This window comes from Bemisia tabaci, chromosome 1 (genome assembly GCF_918797505.1).
Source record: "Bemisia tabaci chromosome 1, PGI_BMITA_v3".
Classification (NCBI taxonomy): domain Eukaryota; kingdom Metazoa; phylum Arthropoda; class Insecta; order Hemiptera; family Aleyrodidae; genus Bemisia; species Bemisia tabaci.
Genome location: NC_092793.1, coordinates 6,009,851 through 6,031,460, shown reverse-complemented (window position 1 = coordinate 6,031,460; position 21,610 = coordinate 6,009,851). Strand labels below are relative to the sequence as shown.

Sequence of the window (21,610 nt, the reverse complement as noted above, 5' to 3'; positions counted from 1 at the left end):
ATTATTAAATTAAAAAGATGTTCCTTTTCTAGAGGTCCTCTCTTCCTCCTCGCCTCCCCTCCCTCCAGAGTGTCTGCGCTATGCCCTACCCCCCGCCCTCGTAGCGCTTTTGGATTGACCTTCTCTATTATCTTCGCAGAGAGGGCGCAGAGTTGCCGGATGAGTTTTTTTATTCCTTTATTTTGCAAATAATACACCTACACTGCCGTGCTAAGGAAAAACGCCGTATGAACCTTCAGACGTTGCCGAATTTCTTTTTATGAAACACGCATTTTCGAGAAAACTTATGAACATTTTCCTTCAAATTTGTTCGATAATTTTGTTCACAACTTCATCTACAGACCTCGCAAATTTCAAAGAAAAATATTCATAAGTTCTCTTATAAATAAATATTTTATCGGAGGGAATTTGGCAACTCTCGAATGTTTTTACGGCGTTTTTCCTTAGCACGGCAGTACTGTACATGAGTGTTAATTTGTTTGCTTTTACAAATATAATGACAAATTCTTCTTTTAAATTGTTCACTAACGTGGACTGTAATTTACTGTTCCGGATGAGTGATGAAAATAAGCTTGTTCAGTTTCGTGCGCTCAGGAAATACACTATTCAAATATTCGAAAATGGTGTATTTTCTTCCAATGGATTATTAATTTTTGAGGAATGATTGACTTTTCCTTCAAGTCTTACAAAACGCTTGCTTATATTGATTAATAATGAAATACTCCAAAAATTTCTAACACAAAAATTAACAGGATCTCTGGAAGAGTTGTATTTTATCTGATGAAATTTGGCAATATCCCTGGCAATTTCCTTCAGTGACGTATACCTACTGTTGTACTGAGGAATACCGCCGTATTCGAATGTTACCCACGCAGTTCCGACTCGAAAGGTATTATTTTTGAGAAAAGTCATGGATATTTTTTCTTGACAGTTTCAGACACTTTACATAAATTAGAAATATTGGAGGAAAAACATTTTCACAATTTTTCCCGGAACTTCGTGATGTATCAAAGGAAATTTTGCAACGTCTGGAGGCTTATACGGCGTTTTTCCTTGGCCTGGCAGAATAGTAAAAAGCAGATTTATTCGCTTTTGTCATCAAATTTTGTAGATAGTGTTCAGGTACAAAAGCCGGCCCGCGGCCGCGGCGTTCTGTTTTTAGCGAGATTTACATAAAAAACCGATGTTGATCGTGTGAATTGAAGCTCATGCTTTCACTACTGTTTGATTTAACTTCAATCATTCTGACTCGAACAGAAAAAAATTATGAACTTTTTATTTTTTCCTTTATTTGTTTTGTTTTCGTTATTCTCATTTTCATTTTTTTTTTTTGGCATCAGCTCACCTCCTCATTCTACGAAATTTAAATATATTAAAATCCTTAATTAAAAAAAAAAAAAAAACAGTCCCGACAACTTTCGGCGGGGGGAGGGGCACCCCCCGCTTAATACACGCGCCGCCACCACCTCATCCTAGAACACATATAAACTTTTAACTTTTTTCGCAACTTCCTTCAAGCATCGGTTTTTTTATGAAATGACTGCCATTTTCCTCTCGATTTTTGAAGTCATTTCGAGCATTGCGATACAACAAATCAAAAGAAATAAAAGAAACAGTCAAACATGAGACGTCTCTCAATATTAAAATCGAAACTTGTTATCTATCTAAAGCTACGGAACCTTAGGCGCGTCTAGACGCGGCGTCCTGGACGCGGCGTCCAGACGCCGATAAATCTGTCTAATGATTTTTGCGCGGGGACGGCACCTTAGCGGCGAAGAGACGCTGCGGAAAAACGCCGAGCGAGGACGCTCCGATCTGTCTCGAACAGATCGGAGCGAAGACGCCGAGAAATTCCGCTCAGTCCGCTGCCTTTCCTACCGATTTTTGAATGTGTTTAGTTCGACAAACCCACGAATCGATCACAAAGGCCGTGAATTGATCGACAAAAGCCGCGAATCGATCGAAAATTCCGTGAATCGATCGACAAGAGCCGTGGATCGACCGACCCACCCGTGAATCAATCGACAAAAGCCGTGGATAGATCGACAAACCTGTGAGTCTATCGACAAACCTGTGAATCGATCGACAAACCTATGAGTCGATCGACAAACCTGCGAATCGATCGACAAACCTATGAGTCGATCGACAAACCTGTGAGTTAAACGACAAACCCGTGAATCGATCCACCAAGTTGTGAATCGATCGAATTACGTCGATTGGTTCACGTTTTGGTTTTTCGATCGATTCATGTCGATTGACTAGATACCGGTTTTCCTTTTAATTGTCAATCATTTCTCGTCTATCGATCCACATTTTTTGTCGATCGAATCGACATCCGTTTTTTAGTAATTTGTCCATCGATTGGTGTCGATCGATTCACGTTTTTATTTTTCGGTCGATTTTTGTCGATCGAATCCACACCCTCCTAAAAAAAAGGGCGCACAGCCATTTTCGCGGCCCAGAGCATACTGTCCGATCAACAAAAATTCGAGAAATTGACGGCGGACAGAGCGGAAAAAATCCACGGATTCCGCTCCTAAGGTGCCGTGCTCCAAAATGTGAGCGTCTTCTCGCCCTCGACTCGGTAGCAGCATTTTCCGCCGGCGTCCAGGACGCCGCGTCCAGACGCGCCTAAGGTTCCGTAGCTTTAAATTTGCAACGTTACAAAACATCCGGATAACGCAATACTCAATGCCTCAGGGTCCGATGGTCCAATCTTGCGAACTACATTGCGAGAGTCTTGTAGAATGAAGTGAGAGCTCACAAACAAATAACGAAATAAACACTCTTTAGAGTTAGTCGCTTTCCTGAAAGTAAGAGACAATGCAAATTTTTCAAGTTCAAGCAACTGCTTTATAATAAGGCAAACACGGTCAGGGTTAGGGTTTGTATGAAGGTCATTTCTTAGGTCTTGGTGTGTACGATTTTCCTCATGAGCTCAGTGAATTGTTCAACTGGAAATTTTTAACTCGTCATATTTTTTAGACATCGCAATTTGATTTGACTTAAGTGGGTTTGCATCTCGACGGCCGAAATGCGAAACCCCGTCTCTCCATTGTGATATTTCAAAGATGCCCCTTATACTTCATTTTTTTAGGAGAAAAAGTGTCGATTTTTCAGCTTGATTTTTTTTATAGAGTATTCTGTTGGCATAAAATAAATATCAAGAAAGTTTTCAAAAAGTTATGTTTACTAGTTTTCCGTGGAAAAATCAAAGGTTACAAAACATCCGGATAACGCAATACTCAATGCCTCAGGGTCCGATGGTCCAATCTTGCGAACTACATTGGAGAGTCTTGTAGAATGAAGTGAGAGTTCACAAACAAATAACGAAATAAACACTCTTTAGAGTTAGTCGCTTTCCTGCACCGAAAAAAATAATATGCTGTTTTAGCATCTAGGATGTCAAAAATGTGTCTGGTGATCCCAAGATGCTGCCTTTACTGCCCCCGCAGTTAATTTTACATCCTGTGAATGCAAATTCAACTGCGGGGGCAGTAAAGGCAGCATCTTGGGATCACCAGACACATTTTTGACATCCTAGATGCCAAAACAGCATATTACTTTTTTTCAGTGTGAAAAGTAAGAGACAATGCAAATTTTTCAAGTTCAAGCAACTGCTTTATAATAAGGCAAACACGGTCAGGGTTAGGGTTTGTATGAAGGTCATTTCTTAGGTCTTGATGTGTACGATTTTCCTCATGAGCTCAGTGAATTGTTCAACTGGAAATTCTTTAACTCGTCATATTTTTTAGACATCGCAATTTGATTTGACTTAGTGGGTTTGCATCTCGACGGCCGAAATGCGAAACCCCGTCTCTCCATTGTGATATTTCAAAATGCCCCTTATACTTCATTTTTTTAGGAGAAAAAAGTGTCGATTTTTCAGCTTGATTTTTTTTATAGAGTATTCTGTTGGCATAAAATAAATGTCAAGAAAGTTTTCAAAAAGTTATGTTTACTAGTTTTCCGTGGAAAAATCAAAGTATGACAGGAAGTCTACAACGTCGCAAACGAAGATCTCTGCGCCGCGCCGTTTCAGGCCAAATTCCGTGTACGGTTTCTCTCTTAGTCGTAAACTCGACTGATTAAGTGCTGTCTATTGTATCACAGAAAGACGACAAAATTAGAGATTTACTCTCAGGAAATGAGAGATTTTGACACCTTTTCTAGTTTGTAATTCTTTTTCTGAATCCGATTTTTCTTTATAGCTACATTTAAAAAAATTGGAAAATTTGCCGCCCCTAAATTTGCCGCCATGGGCCGCGGCCCATGTGGCCACCCCGTTAACCCACCCCTGAAAATGTCTATGGCTATTCATAACTAGAATGACGGGTGGATGAGAAAGAATTCAGGTTATGAAATGTTATTTATTGGGTAGATTTCAAAGAAATGCGACCTATTGCGTTCTGTCGGCAACTTAAAATAATTGTTTTTTTTTTCAAAAAAATAACTGCATATGACACCAGAGCATTAGTAAGTACCAAGTAAGTTACTTACTCTGAGCTGTAAAAAATAAAGAACTGCAAAAAATACTACTCTATCATAACATAATAAATTACTATCAACTGCAAGTATAATATCTAAAAAAGGGTGGGACTAACGACATTTCTATGAGGCTTAAAAAGACAACTAGACTGGGTAAGAAATTAAGGAAAACAACACGTGACTTCTCATCAAAATCTTGCGCAGCACACATCGAACCTACGGAAAACTTCCAAAATTAACTCATAAGTGAGAATAATTAAACATTCGCAGTTTACATTATAAGCAGTAAATTTAAACTTCCCGCTGGAGAAAAAAACGTACTCCAACGTAGGCCAAATTAGGCATTGAAATCAACCTATACGTTCAACAAATAACCACAGCTTAGATTCACACGCATTTTCTTTCTCTTCATACAAGGTATCTTTAATTTTGTAGAAAAAAAATTGGTAAACACGAAAATTCTCCCATCATAAAATATACCAAAATTATTTTATTGCTCGACTATACTTGAGTGGGCTCTGGTTTTTCTGTGAGCGTGAAGTGTGAATCAACGTAGACGAAAACCGTCATTTTCTAACTTATGCGTCGAATTTAGAAATGCGACCATCGTATTCTAACTAAAATTTTGATAAGGAAACATATATTGTGGTTCTTAATTTCGTAACCTGTCTAGTGGTCAGATATATTTAGAAAAAACCAAATGTTCTACTTTATTTTCTAAAGATGCATCGAAGGAAGATGAAATCTACTTGTTCTTCTCGGCCTGTCGGAGAGGTTTTTTACTATAATGATAGCGAGTAAGAAGCTGTCGTTTCTCATATTGAAAAAAAAGGAGACTTTGAACCAAGACCCAAACATAGTTGTTTTCGTACACTGCGCTGCAATATTGGGAAATTCTCTTCATTATCGATTATGCGTCATCAAAACATAAATTATGCACTTTACACTTCAAATACCCGTATTGGTAGACATTGATAGAATATAAGACTCTAAAGAAATCCCTGCGCACTTTGGAATCTTTTTTTCTAATGAAAATTATTGACAACAAAACAAGTGAAAGAGATACTCCACAATATACGGCACAATGTGCATTAGGTCCAACTCGTAATTTTGATGGTTTCATGTTGATGGCCAAAGGCTAAAAATGCATTTTTCAATTTGAAAGTTTGAAATACTCTGACCATAGTTTCCTCGAAAAAAAGAGGAAATAAAAACTAATCAAAAGACTTCCTTGCAATGTTGTCTGTTTCGTTAGAATGAATGAAGAAAAGTCACCAAAAATATGTTTTTAGAAACAGTTATGAACTGGACTCTTTGTTTCCTTTTAAAAAATAAAACACGAATAGGGACCTACAACGTTGTTTTTCATGCGCCTTTTCCGATTTTAGCCATTGACATGTGTAATTACAATGTAGTCAAGCCAAGTCAGGTGGGTAATCAGGCATGCAATATTCTATCTTGTTAAATGAATAAGCACTTAATTAATTAAACGCACCCTGAGGGAGAGCACTGATGAAATTTTTTTTTCTAATCTTTGACGTGTCTGATTAGAATTGGGTCCTCTACTCTTCTCATCCACTTCATTGCATCTCTTTGCATAATGCGCTGTTTACATTTTAATAAGATGGAATATAAGAATGTGCTTTCTCATTAACCATTTGGAAATCTCACTGAAAGGTCATTCCCACGTATTACTAAGCCAACAGTATCGGAATGACAATGAAGACGAAGAAGTTAGAGAATGATTGTGATCCAAGGGAAAGGGGTCCACGGAGAGCCCCCTATAAGATCTCGTTCGGAAGTCAAAAGTTCAGGAAAACTGGAAATCATTTTGAACCATTTTCAACTCAGGAAATATCGTCTAGCAAGTAAAATGGGCACTACTTTCACGCCAACTTTCTACATGTAATATGCTTTGTAAGAATGATTGAAAACACCAGTTTGAGCTCTTATTTTTATAAACGGCATTTTTAATTGTCACAATCGCCTGATGATCTCTGGGAGGATAGGGGGTAATGGTAATTGGGCGTCGCAGAGCGCGAGGCTGCGCTGTGAAAGCGGCTTTATGTATGTATTTTAAACTGTTATAGTTGCAGAATTATCCGCCATTTAATTAAAGGAAACCCTCAGATTCCATTACGCATTTTCAATCCACTTTTTCACAGGATATGTTAAGGAAATTCAATGTTAAGTAGCTAAAAACGATCATAATTAATCCGCTACGATCCTAGGAATATGATCTTTTTTAGTTTGTTCATATCACTGTTTATAATATCGTGTATTTAAACGCGATATTTTTCATATGCCACTCGTTGAATTTTACATATAAAAACTTAATTAAACTAGACAACTTGTTTATCAGCAAGGTAAGTCAAGCCTCGTATTCGTCGTCTATACTTCATACGGTGCCTTTGCTAGTGCTTCTGCATCAACTCTGATTGAAGGCGTTTTCAGCGGTGACATGTTTCATTTGCTGGCTAAAGTGTTCAGCCAACGTGAACTCGAATCGCAAAAAAACCACGTCTTACTCAGCAAAAATGTTTTCAATAGTATTTTCAGTTTACGATTCTCACGACAAATCACATCAAATATATGTTATTTGCCTGCAGAATGGCAAGGGACAGTTTGAAAGCTTTCTTTTCTCTTTCTGTATTTGTAAACATCTTCACGTTAATTTTTTTAGAGGTACTAATGGCTATAACATATACATATATGTTATAGCATAACGGCAGTTAAGGTTTTTCGTAAAGACAAAATTATATACAACCGCATAGACTTGAAACTTCCTTTGTGAGCTCCTATATTGTACGTTGATACTTCTAAACTAAGACAGTTTACAGGATAGTTCAGGTGAAAGAAGTGTCAAGGAACTTCTTTCGATGTCAACTTAAACCATACGAGCTTAGGTAAAACAATTTTACCTGAGCTTCAATGTCCCAAGCATTAACTTATTTGGTTTTTCATGAACTTTTTTTCTAAATGAAGTTGTTCATCTCATTACATAACTTTGAGACTTTTGGGACCTCTGCAACCCGCCTCGACGTATCAGTATCTTCTTGCACGATTTAATTCCATGTACAAACTGATATTTCTCAGGCAATTAGCAACATGTTGCACTCTAATCACGGTGAATAAAAACAAGTTAGAAATTTCGGAAGTAAGGAAACAAGATAGCTGTAATTCTCATGAATCATATTCAAATATATGTTTTTCTCTTCTGCGAAGCATGGTAACAACTAGCACACTAGCGAATGCATGCCGTGATTTGGAACCTTGTTAGGTTTAGTCTTGCATAGGCAACTAAACTAACTGCCTGACAGAGCAGGGAGTATCATCGGGATTTGAAGGCTCTCCAAGTCGAGACCGCGCTTTTGAAGTTCTTCATCCATGAGAACTTGCTATAGTCACGCGATTCCAATTTAAATTATTTTCAATTTGACCTGTTCGCGCCCATGCTGCTTCCAAATTCCCGGCAATTGCTGACCGCTTGCGACAGGTGTACTTATGTGTAATTTTTCCAACTTTGACTCGGAGGACACACATTTTGTCGAAAACTGCACTCAGGCATAATTGGACTGCATTTTGCACTTTGGAACTATAAAATCTGACTCTTCTGGAGAAACACTTATGTGCATAGGGAAACTAATGGCACATACGTTGTTTTTAAACCGGGCTAGAATTTATAGTTCCAAATTGCAAAATGTGGTCCAATTACAATTAAAGCGTTGGGTGCAGAAAGGTCACTTCTTGGTTGCGGTGTTTCAGAATCTCCACTGCTAATTTATAATTCAGAGAGGAACCTGCAAGGTGAATTTTTTTAAGTCATTCGTTTTCAGCATTGTAAAATTACGAAGAAAATTCAGTAAAAGTTTCGACGAATTCCATCCATTTTATTCAACTATATATAATGGACGAAACGACAGCAGTGATTTTAAGACACCGCAATTAAGATACGCCTTTTCTGCACCCAGCGCTTCAATGGGCCTGTTGCAAACTTTTGCTAGAGCAAAAATAAGAGTTGTTTCTTATAGATGATGCCTCGAAAATCACGATGAGCGCATCAGCAAAGTCTGAAATGCACTCATAACTTCACAGTCTGCGTAAGAAATTTGCAGTTTTTTTAGCTTCCCGCTTCAAAAACGATACTACGGCACAGGTGAACATTTTGTAAGAGGAGTCGTTCCATCGTCGGCAACATCATGGCCGACGCCAATCCGCCAAAACACGTTTGATGGGACGAGATAACACCTGAACTGGATTAGACCAGATGGACAGCTTTATGCAATAAGGAACTAGGGTCAAATTTTCGATTTTTTTTTTTATGATCAATTCCGTATCAGGAGGGTATTTACTTACTATTGAGAAAAAGGAAATCCTTAAAAACGATTTTTATCCCGCTTCAGCGACCCCGCAAAAATTTGCCGTCGCAGGATCACGCGAAGTTCATTTTGCAATTGGGACCTATAGTATGGTTCCCTATTGCGTAATGCGAAACTCGGATTTCCCATTTTGCAATTCGGAACTATAGGCAAGGGGCAAAATGCTATTTCGGCATTCTCGGCTCCTTTACGATCGATCTTGCTGATTTTTGGTGTCGGAGGGTATTTTTTGACGGGAAACTCGAATTTCTGGTCAAATTTTGAAAATTCAAAAATCCAAGATGGCGGATGTGGCCTAAAATGCTATCTCGGCCCCTGTTCAATCGATCTCGCTGATTTTTGGTACCAGGGGGTATTTTTCGACAGGGAACTCGAATTTCTGGTCAAATTTTGAAAATTCAAAAATCCAAGATGGCGGATGTGGCCTAAAATGCTATCTCGGCCCCTGTTCAATCGATCTTGCTGATTTTTGGTATCAGGGGGTATTTTTCGACGGGAAACTCGAATTTCTGGTCAAATTTTGAAAATTCGAAAATCCAAGATGGCGGATGTGGTTTAAAATGCTATCTCGGCCCCTGTTCAATCGATCTTGCTAATTTTTGGTACCAGGGGGTATTTTTCGACGGGAAACTAGAATTTCTGGTGAAATTTTGAAAATTCGAAAATCCAAGATGGCGGATGTGGTTTAAAATGCTATCTCGGGCTGCTCGATCGATCGTGGTGAATCTTGGTTGCATAAGGGGTATTTTTGGACGGGAAAGGGAAACTCGAATTCCTAGCCGAGTTTTGAAAAATTGACATTTTTTCAAATTTTGACAATGAGCCTGTTATGTAATTTTTGATTTTTGCGTTTTTGAAGTATTTACTACGCATAAGCCACAATAATTTTCTCCGATATTTTTTGCATTTCAATCCACGAAAAACAAGTTTGAGGTTGCGTCTTCTGAGCGCCCCTTTACACACGTGTATCCGAGGAATGAAAGATCCCCCAGGGGATACTTACTCAAGTAAGGTCATTTTCGGCCACATCCACCATCTTGGATTATCGAATTTTTAAAATTTGATCAGAAATTCGAGTGCACGTATGTATATGCCGCTTTTATAGCGCTCTTTGGCGCTCTGCGACCCCTAGCCGCCAAAGTCCCCTATCCTCCCAAAGCCCTTCAGGGAGTTGGCAAACCCTCATTTCTTCTAAAACCCCCTGTCGCCACCCTTTCACTGGGCGTCCCCTTCGTCTCCTCCCAGGAGGAACCCAATCAAGCAACTTCTTTGGCAGCCTTACGTCCGTCATTATTGACATGACCATACCAGACAAGCTGTCTGGTCATGACGTCGAATATGATGTCATTTTCGACTCCCATGATCTGACGCACTCTTTCATTGCGGACCCGATCTCTCCTAGAAATTCCTGCAGACCTCCTCCAGAAATCCATCTCCGTTGCTCTTAGCATCCCCTGTGTCCGCTCCTTCAGCTGCGAAACTTCACATCCATATGTAAGAATACTCTTGACTACAACGTTGTAAATTCTCCTCTTGTTCTCCTTGGAAATCCGCGGATCCCAGAGGATTCCATTTAACATCGCTGTAGCCTTCCTTGCCAGGGTGTTTCTTTCCTTAATCGCCTGATCAGTTCTTCCATCCTGGGTCAATCACACTCCCAAGTATTTGAAATCCGCACAGCCTTTGATCTGCTGCCCATCCTCCAACTCAATGCTTTGCCGATCACCTCCTAAAGTCAGTTTCTTGGATTTAGAAATACTGACTTCCAAACCCCACTTCCGATACTCCTCTACCAACTTGCACATCATGTACTCGGCGTCATCTTGATCTTGTGCAATCACCACTTGGTCATCAGCAAAGCGCAGAGTGAACAGAGTTTCAACCTCACTCGAGGGGACACCCATCCCTCCACATTTTTTCTTCCATTCTTTCAACACATACTCAAGATATATTTTAAATAATGTTGGCGACAAACAACATCCCTGTTTTAAACCCTTAGTCACATAAAAACTCGCTGACAACTCCCCGTGGCACTTAACTTTGGTAAAACTCCCTTTATAAAATCGCTTGACAGCATCTATCAACCCCCCGTTAAAATTCGATTTTTCCAAAGCCTCCCAAAGTTTCACCAACGGCACACTGTCATACGCCTTCTGGAGATCCACAAAAATTAAATGCAGCTCCTAAGCCACGGCCATTTTCTTTTCAATGACCTGAACAATAACAAAGAGGTGATCTATCGTAGACCTGCCAGCTCTAAAATCAGCCTGCTCCTCTGCTTCGTGATCTTGCCATTCTTCCTCGATCTTCGCTTTTAGTACCTTTCCGTACACTTTGCTTATTGTCGCCTGGTCACTGAGAGCCCCCGGTAGTTGTTACAGTCGTCCTGTCCTTCCCTTCTTTTTGTAGATGGCCTTGATCCAGGACTCCTTCCACTTCCCTGGCACCTCGTCACCCCTAATGCACTGCTGCATCAGTTTTCTGAGGCACTCGAAGAGCTTAGAAGTCCTGCTCTTAACCAACTCATCAGAAATTCGAGTGTCCCGTCCAAAAATACCCCCTGGTACCAAAAATCAGCGAGATCAGTTGAACAGGGGCCGAGATAGCATTTTAGGCCACATCCGCCATCTTGGATTTTTGAATTTTCAAAATTTGACCAGAAATTCGAGTTTCCCGTCAAAAAATACCGCCTGACACCAACAATCAGCAAGATCGATCGAATAAGAGCCGAGATAGCATTTTAAGCCACATCCCTAATCTTGGATTTTCGAATTTTCAAAATTTCACGATTCACGGGTTTGTTGACCTATTCAAGGGTTTATCGATCAATTCACGGATTTTTCGAACGAATCACGGGGTTGTCAATCAATTCACGGATTTGTCGATCGATTCGCAGGTTTTTGATCGATTCACGGTCGTCAATCGAATCAGTGCCGATCAAATCACGTCAATCGGTTCACGTTCCAACTTTTCGATCGATCCATGTCGGTCATGTCGGATTCATGACACCGGTTTTTCAATACTTTGTCGATCGAGTCGGTGTCGATCGATTCACGCTTTCATTTTTCGATCGATTCATGTCAATCGAATCTATAAACCCTCCCGTCCAAATTGCATGTTAATATTTGCCACCATTCTCGATATATTACCAAGTCGGTAGGTAGGTATCCGTATTTTTGGCACACCCTGTTTTTGGTTGAATATCTTTCCGCAGGGACAATGCACCTACCCCTTCCTCGTATGATGGGAGGAAAGGGGTGTTTTCTCTGTTGGGGTTCACCCACCAGTGTGTAATAGTGACACCAGGGTCGTCTCCCCTATGCAGTCAGTGCTAAAACAATCTATAGTTCCTAATTGCAAAATGAGCTTCCCCGGATTCTTCATTTTGCAATAAGGAACTATAGCCTTTTTTTGTAATTTTTGGCAACAGTGTGATGTTTTCGAAGAATCTGTCAACACAGGGTGTTAAAGGAACTCCATAGCTATAAAATGAACCATCAAACCGCAACATTGATCGTTTTGAGAAAAACGCCAATGGTTTTTGCAAAAGTTGCTCTCCTGAAAACCTACCGTACTGCCTATAGTTCCGAATTGCAAAATGCTATCCAGATAACAATCGGTGTGTTAACGTTCATATTTTCCACGCCCGAATTGATTGACCTTGAACTCTCCTCGAATTACGCGCGGAACTGCGCGCAAGCGTCGGCCATGATGAATATCGCCGACGATGGAGCGACTCCTCTAACAAAATGTTCACCTGTGCCGTAGTAATCGTTTTTGAAGCGGGAAGCTTAAAAAAACGCAAATTTCTTACGCAGATTGTGAAGTTATGAGTGCATTTCAGACTTTGCCGATGCGCTCATCGTAATTTTTTAGGCATTATCTACAAGAAACAACTCTTATTTTTGCTCTAGCAAAAGTTTGCAACAGGTCCATTGGCTGCCAACACTGAGGTCCCGGGTTCAATCCCCGGAGGTGACTGTTATTTGAGGACACTCAAATATCAGTCATCGTGACTGTGGATGACTATGCCACTCCAATACCCTGACCCTTTGAGGTTACAGGGTGCGGGAGGGACATAGTCACCCAGTAAGTAATCCGTCTGCACTGTTCGACTGGGTTGTGAAAAATCGGTAATCACTCGTAGTGTGCGCGACTGCCAGCGCTACCTATCAGTGTAGATTGCATCAACACAGTCCAACTCGGTGGAGGCATGGCCGTGCTCCGAAAGTCCGTGCTCTGCAGCGTCTGCCACAGTCTTTGATAAGACCTTCCGTTGGCTATCAGACGGCCGCTGAGCCTTGCGGAAATATAGATGATACTCAATGTGTCAATAGTACGAAGATATGTTAAGGAGTACGGTCCAACTTCGGGGTGCACGACGGCAGTTGCCAGTTGCCTTGGCCCCTTGAGGGCGCCTCGCCGGCCAGCCCGGCCTTACTTACTTACTTACTTACTTACTTACTTACTTACTTACTTATAATTCAGAGAGGAACCTGCAAGGTGAATTTTTTTAAGTCATTCGTTTTCAGCATTGTAAAATTACGAAGAAAATTCAGTAAAAGTTTCGACGAATTCCATCCATTTTATTTAACTATATATAATGGACGAAACGTCAGCGGTGATTTTAAGACACCGCAATTAAGATATGCCTTTTCTGTACCTAGCGCTTCAATTAGCATTATTGTTGAGTTAATGCTGGGTTTTTGGTTAAAAAAAATAAACCCTAAAGATTACAGGTGTAGAAAAGGGCGCATTCGATTTCGCATTATATGGTCCCAGAGGCACCATTGTTGTCTTCAGCATCTCTGTTGGTTTAGCGGTTGTGAGAGCCTAGAGAGCCTTTAATGTAAACATGCTGACGAAAGTCATGTGAAAAGGCAACATTGGTCAACGAAGTGGTTATGGATCATAGATTCATGCAGGTCACTAACCTTATGTGTCACACTGCTAGCTCAGCTATTAGTGTTACGTCATGTCATAGAAAGGGGAGATAGATTCACTCTCATAGATAGTATTGGGGAAAAAACACTATATTGTCATTGTTTAGATCCAAGGAGCCAATGAGATACATATATAATGGTAGGTCCATTCAGCAACGTCACAACTTTACGCATTCAACCGCATGTCTGTTGCAGCCCATAGATTAGTCGGAAATGAGAAAATCCCGGATGAACGTCAAGGTTCTATATGCATAGTTACGGAGATAACGCACTTTGAAAGAATCTCTTATGACGTATTGCTTCGTAGTAGTGTGATAATTTATTTTTGCCTTGAATCAATCATTCGGTTTTTCTCACTGCTTGCTCTGCGTGCTTCACCGACAAAGCCTAGGGGAATGCAATCATGGAATGCACCACCATGGTGAATGACGTCATCCAGAGGTTTCCTTAGTGTGTCCCAGGGCCGGATTAAGGGGGTGGCCACATGGGCCGCGGCCCATGGCGGCAAAATGTAGGGGGCGGCAAATTTTGCAATCTTTTTGAATGTAGGTATCAAAAAAAGATAGAAAAAAATCGGATTCAGAAAATAAATTACAAACGAGAAAAGACGACAAAATTTCTCATTTCCTCAGAGTAAAAGTATAGTAATTTCTAATTTTGTCGTCTCTCGGCGATACAAGAGACCACAACTTCAATTAGTCGGGTTAAGAGAGAAATCAAACACGCAATTTGATCTGGAACGGAGCGACGCGGCGGTCAACATGAAACGCATAGCGCCTACAAGACTGCATGAATACTTCACGCATTGCGTCAAACACACTGCGCTCAGCAGCAGTCGGCTGGAAACGCATAGCGCCTGCAATACTGCATGAATACTTCACGCATTGCGCCAAACAGTGTGGTCAGCAGCGGTCGGCGTGAAACGCATAGCGCCTACAAGACTGCATGAATACTTCACGCATTGCGCCAACATAGTGCGGTCGGCGCGGCGGTGGAAGTTAACATTTTTAACCACATTTATGTTTGTTCTTTCATAATTTTTTCGTTCGTTTTTTATAAATGGAAGGCCTTGTCCAAACAGGGATGGGTTTGTGGAACTGAACTTTTGTTAGTGTTGACAGGGCTTTCACAAAAAATGTACCCAAGACGAGTAAACGCGTTTCATACTTCCCTCCCCCACCGGCACGTTCACTTGATGGTATTTATAGATCGTAATCAACGGATCCCACGGATGAGATTATATTGATATCGATTGGTTCAATATGTAACCACAGCCTCAAAAGTCAATTTAGCAATCTGAGGTAACGGGTCTTATATGATTGAATTTTTACTCTCTGGCAATGAAAAGTGAAATTGTTGGGAATTTTCTCATATTCAGCTTTTCCAAATTAAATCCTAAAATTTTTGTTTGAGGTTATGTTCTATTGTTTTGAACCAAACGATACATCGAACCACTACATGTCGAATACGATTTATTGATAATTCATCAAAACAAATGAGAAGGGAGCGGAAAAATATGGGCGGCCCATGGGCGGCAAGTAGGTAAATCCGGCCCTGGTGTGTCCGAGAAGCTTAAAGTTCAATTATTCATTTTTAGTAAAATGTGTGCTGCCACTGCCGAAATACGATCTGATGCCACACGTAACTGCTATCATTGATGAAAAATTTTATTTGAGAGCCCTCTTTGCTGCGCACAGTTGCTGGGAGTGCGCAATTTTTCCCCCCTTTTTTAGAAAACTTGTTGCTATTAAGCAGGACATATTTCTCCCAAAACTTTAAGGGATAATTACCGGGCGAGAGTAATTCATCTAGTGATTTGGACTGCATTTTGCAATTTGGAACTATAAATTCTGGCTTATCTTAAAAAACTCTTATGTGCATAGGGATACTAATGGCACATGCGTCGTTTTTAAAACGGGCCGGAATTTATAGTTCAAAATTGCAAAATGCAGTCCATTTAACACTGAAGTAATTTTACACAATTTTAACGCATTATTGCAAAGCCGAGGGGCTCTTTTCTCATCAAGTGCATGCATTTTTTCGCACATGTCGTTACAAATTCAGAGAACACTCGCACGAGTTGACAACGGCGCCCGGCCGATACTTCGTCCAGCAGAATCTCTTTTCCCTCACCCGCGCTAACGGTGGGTCATAGGTCACCGCCAATCAACCGTCTGATTTCCCCGCAGCCTGTCTCCTTACCTACAAAGCTGATCTGATAATGTTGCCACAGTGCTCCGAACACTTTATGTTTCGGTGAAACGATTGAATTTCATATCTCAAGTTGATATTAATGCCTGACCCGCATCGAAAGAAGTCCGTCTTTAAATAATCAGCTAATACTTTGAGCCACATTTAAGACCTTCTTCAAATTCAGCTATCACTTCGATAAAAAAATTATGACGTGTTCTGAAAGTTTGGCATCAATGGGCGGATCCAGTCTATCGTCACTTATTGTTGGTTCACCGTGACTGACAATGAGTGCGGAGTCCGATAGAGCGGCTACTGAGAAAAATACCAACCAATTTTAGTTATCATAATTTTGTCGCTCGCGCCGCGCTCCGGGACAATCGGATTGTCACAGACAGGAAAATGGGCGGGAAAAGTCTCGTGTTTTTTTGTGTGATAACGATTGTGTGGGCTGCGAGCACTGTTTTTGCGGAGGACTACACCTACGAGACCAAGTATCTTGATGTGCCTGTACGTATTTGATAATTGCTCTCGGTTTTAAATTTAACTGTTTCCCTCTGATTATAAGCTTTTCAGAATAAATAAATAAAAAAAAATTAAGGTGAAAAGAATATAAGAAAAGTTACACGGTAAAAAAGTTGCTGAGGTAACACCCCGGATGTTAAAAATCTGCGCGATACCTCATGAATGTTGTTATGGACACTCCGGCTGTTAAAGTAACAGCCTAGCTACGTTTAATTAACAACCAGGGTGTGCATACTAACTTTCAAGAGTTGTCGCGCAGATTTTTAACACCCGGGATGTTACTTCGGCAAATTTTTCCCCCAGTTTATACGCCTGCCTTTTACTGCCTCTGCTGATGTGGTTTTATCCGTACTTTATTGGTTGAGCGACTGGAAAAGGTCGATCAGAAAGTGACAACCAAGTATTCAAAAAATTAGTTCCTTAACATATTTTTGAAGTTATTTATTTACATCGACGCATGCCTAGATTTATATTTGTTTTAAAAATAATGAAGTACCTTGTTCATAAAATAAGAGTCTCAAGAGGCTTGAATGTACCAGTAGATGCGACGTTACATACTATTGGTGTATATTGATTTCTTATATGATATATCTAACCCATTTTCCGGTAAAAGGGTGTATGAAGCTTGCAATGCTGCTAAGAGTTTGCAATTTTTATAGCGTTTGCAGCATGTGAAATTCATTTACAGCCGACTTACTTCCTTACGATAGTGAAGAAAAACTCGAAATAAATTCAGGGAAAACTTCATAGCAGAACTGTCTGATAAGTTACTTATAACTAGAGACCTGCTTTGCACAATCTTAGCAGCATTGGAAGTCTCATACGCCCTTGGCCCTCTCACAGAAAAATTCCTCAACGTTTTAAAAAAAACTTAATTCTCGTACTTGCGTTCTTTCTTATCACAGGATAAACAATTAGGTTATGCAAGCTGAGGATTATGCATCAGAAAAAATGTTAGCAACGAGGCACATTCTAGAGTGCGGGGGAAAACGCCTGCGGGCTAATTGTTGAAATTGATAGACAAAGCAATAGACCAAGAAGACAAAAAGGATGGGATCCTATTGGTGGAAACGGGTAGTTGCAATGGACAAAAGAGGTAGGCAATAGACTAACTAACGGCAACCCACGAGAGACCCTTTAGTTAGTCCATCATTTTCTCCCATAGTCTATAAGAACCATTCATTTCAACCAATAGGATCGCTCCATACTCCTTATGTCTTCTTTGTCTATCGTTTGTCTATCAATTTCAACAATCGACCCGCCTGAGGAGCGCTTTCGATAAAACCTTCGCGAGATTTCAAAGCATAACAGATTAAGTATAGATGCACAGAGAGAAAGTTCACACTTCCTAGAAAGTTCACTCTCTCATTGCGTAGTCAATACTGATACACAATGATAAAAAAGGTAGGGCTCTTCCGAATGCGTTTTTCTAGGTGACACTTGAGCATATTTGGATGATTGTGGATTGAGCATATTGAAGCTGGTTTCAGTGAAACCGCTTGCGATAACCGTCATTTGCTCGGAGCTCACAGTTCCTACGAAAAACGATGAGGCTCAAGTTGTCGACCTTAATAAAGTGCACCATAATTCAAAAGTTTAGCTGAGAGGATACAAGTTTATTACAACGCTGCTGAGATTTTGCGCTTTTGTGTAATACTGTAGACGAGTCTAAAAGTACTAGCAGTTTCTATTTTGAAACAAAAAAATTCCTTTAAAATAATATGATCTTTCATCGTCGACGCATTTAGTTTTTTTGTGATTAACTTTTCCTCGTTGATCCGTTCCTCGTTACGTGAGAAACGTGCATCACTGTATTTGTATTTGTGTAAGCTGAGGAAATATCATAACATATGGAAGATCATTTACCCCCGGCCAGCTCTATCATCTCTGGTATTTAAGTTGAGATTCAACCTCTAATGAGCGAGGTTTTTATCTTTAATTTTTTATTTTTGAAAAGTTGTTTCAAAATACCAATGAACTTTTTGGATTCACTAGGACTAAAAAAACCAATAAACATAGCTAGAGATAATAAGGTAACAGTCAATCAGAGCAGGGATCCAAGTTTTACTCGCGGAGGCTAAATCTTAACGGAAAATGATCAAATTGGCTCTTAATATATTTATTTTTCAGACAAAAAAAGCTTAAATAAAACATAAAGGGCGTTAAAGTATATTCATCAGGGCCGGATTAAGGGGGTGGCCACATGGGGCGCGGCCCATGGCGGCAAATTTAGGAGGCGGCAATTTTAAATGTAGTCATAAAGAAAAATCAGATTTCAAACAAAAAAAATTACGAACGAGAAAAGGTGACAAAATTTCTCATTTCCTGAGAGTATATCTCTAATTTTGTCGTCCTTCTGTGATACAATAGACAGCACCTTTAATTAGTCGAGTTAAGACTAAGAGAGAAACCGAACACGGAATTTGGCCTGGAACGGCGCGGCGCAGAGAGCAACGATGACGAGAACGTGAGATGAAAAGGAGAAACCCTCGGCGCGGCGGTCGGCATGTAACACATATTAGCGCCTACAAGACTGCATGAATACTTCACGCATTGCGCCAAAGACAGTGCGGTCGCTGCGGTCAGCAGCGGGCAGCGTGAAACGCATAGCGCATACAAGACTGTAGGAATACTTAACGCATTGCGCCAAATACAGTGCGGTCAGCGCGGCGCGGCGGCGGAAATTAAGGCGGCGGAAGTATTAAACCACATTTATGTGTGTTCTTTCATAATTTTTTGGTTCATTTCTTATAAATGGAGGGCCTTGTCCATACAGAGATAGGTTTACGGAACTTAACTTTCGCGCCAAGTTCCGTGAACTTTTGCTAGTAGTGTTGACAGGGCTTTCACAAGAAATGTGACTAACACGAGCAAACGCGTCTTATACGCCTCTCCCCCTCCGGCACGTTTACTTGATGGCTTTTATTGATGTTTCAAAACGAATGAGAAGGGGGCGGCAAGTAAGTAAATCTGGCCCTGATATTCATATAACGATCGAAAGCACACTATTTCATATCGGTTCCCCATTTGAAAGAAAGTCCACAAGTAAGCCGTAAAATGACTTGTGTAATTTGTGTTTACGTCTACAATTTATACTACTCAAAACTTTGAAGTATTCTGCTTCTTTTGAGACGATGAAAGGAGGCTGTCGGAACGAACTCATATGGGCGTCAGGTCGCACGCATCGCTGTAAAAGGAAGGAAAGCGGGATCGCCTTCAATTTACTCCGTATGCAATACGGACAATCGCCGGGCACGAATAGTTGCATCCCAGTCATTACATTCAACCTCGGAGGGTTCTACTTGAATTGCATTTTGCAAAAAGGAACCACTAGCATTGCAATGATGCTAAGATTGTGCAACTTCATCTTTTTCAATAAAATTGCGGAAATCGTGAAAAACTATGAAATTTAGATGGTAATTTTTGTCTGAAATTTACAGTTTTTAGCGTGTAAAATAGAAACTATTAATGGATAATCGGGTTTTTCCTCCAAGACAAAAGAAGTTGCACAATCTTAGCAACATTGCAATGCTAGTGGTTCCTTTTTGCAAAATGCAATCCATTTATTACTCTGCCGTGCTGAACGCCGTATGAACATTCGAGAGTTGCCAAATTTCCTTCGATAAAATATTCATTCTTGATGAAAGTTATGAATGTTTTTACTTTAAATTTTCAGAATCTCTAGGTAAAATTGTGAACTAAATTATCTGAAAAATTTGTAGGAAAATATTCATAAATTTACCAGGAAATTCGCGTTTTATGAAAGGAAATTTGGCAACGCCTGAAGGTTCATACGGCGTTTTTCCTTAGCATGGTAAAGCAAATCAAGACGACTACTCAAGATTTTAGCCTTTCATAGTCCTACCTGAGTCCCGCTCATTAATAAGATTCCGTAGGGCCAAATTGACAAAAAAATACCCCCTTTGCGCAACTTTTGGAAACTTATTAGAGTAGCCTTCATGTTTTTTGTTTGACGGTACAGGAGGATTTCAGGATATTCTGGCAAGGCTGGTCCCGTGGATGAATGACGCTCCGCAGTTGAGCGCTGAGGAGCGACATTGATGAATGAGGAGCCTAGACGTGAAGGTTGCCATGTTAGGCGATAAAATGTGGACATTTTACATTGGTCTAAGCGGGGAAAAAAGCTGATTTTTAAGCACTGTTTGGTACTGATGTTGGAAGTAGAGCGTAGTATCGCCATTTCGTTCCGACATCTCCGAATTCTCGCCAAGAAACAATTCACGAGAGGCGAAATTTTGAACAATCGCTGGCAGCGCCGTTTGAGCATGCGGTTATCATTTTAAACGAATTTTCGCCGCCCACCGCCCCCCAAATCCGGGTTGAATATGCATGAAACAATTAGTGGAGCGTTATTAAAACGTTCGTAACCTGCACCCACTCATCCTGTTGAGCTGTGCAGATTATCTAGTGAGAGATTATTAGCGAATCATTGCAGCCCCGACGGGTGCCAACCCTCCCCCCCCCCCCCTTGGGGGGGGGGGGCACGGACCGTGGAAGAGTCTTGAGATTTGATCTGAGCAAGAGTACACTCCAACTTTTCCAGTCGAGTCAAATAGAGAGGTCGGACATGAATTTTGTTACTAAAACTGCAAGTTTTGATGTTTATTTCGTCACATTTTACATTATAAGGGATGCTTGAAAAAGAAGGAGCTTTCAAGAGGAAATATTCAAAATTCTCATCAAAAATAAACATTTTATTATATAACGTTTGGCAACTCTCATTACGATGTTTTTCCTTAGCACGGTAGAATATCTGGATCGGCCTTTTCATCTTGTGTGAGCCGATTTCCTAAGTACTTATACATCGCGCAGCTTTTCATCTGCTGCCCATCCTCTAACGATGCCATCAATATTATAGCATCTATTAAATTAGGCAATATTTTTGTTTACTCATTTCAGGTCTCACATTTTGACTTCTCCAAGAATGCGACGTTCAAGCTACGATACTTAGTCAACGACACCTTTTGGAGCAGACGGAAAGGCCCCATATTTTTCTACACCGGAAATGAGGGAGACATCGAACTGTTTGCCCGGAATACGGTGAGTTTTCCTCATTTTGCCGCA

At 40.4% G+C, this 21,610-nt stretch overlaps 1 protein-coding gene across 1 annotated transcript in view; it reads left to right on the top strand.

Annotated features, from left to right (window-relative positions):
* Window positions 1-16,257: 16,257 nt before the first annotated feature.
* The window catches only part of LOC109035246 (lysosomal Pro-X carboxypeptidase), a 32,338-nt gene continuing 26,985 nt past the window's right edge, over window positions 16,258-21,610 (top strand). The window contains exons 1-2 of the mRNA XM_019048820.2: window positions 16,258-16,510; window positions 21,446-21,586. Coding sequence (XP_018904365.2) covers window positions 16,403-16,510; window positions 21,446-21,586 — 249 coding nt within the window. The 5' untranslated portion in view covers window positions 16,258-16,402. The remainder of the gene's footprint in view (window positions 16,511-21,445; window positions 21,587-21,610) is intronic.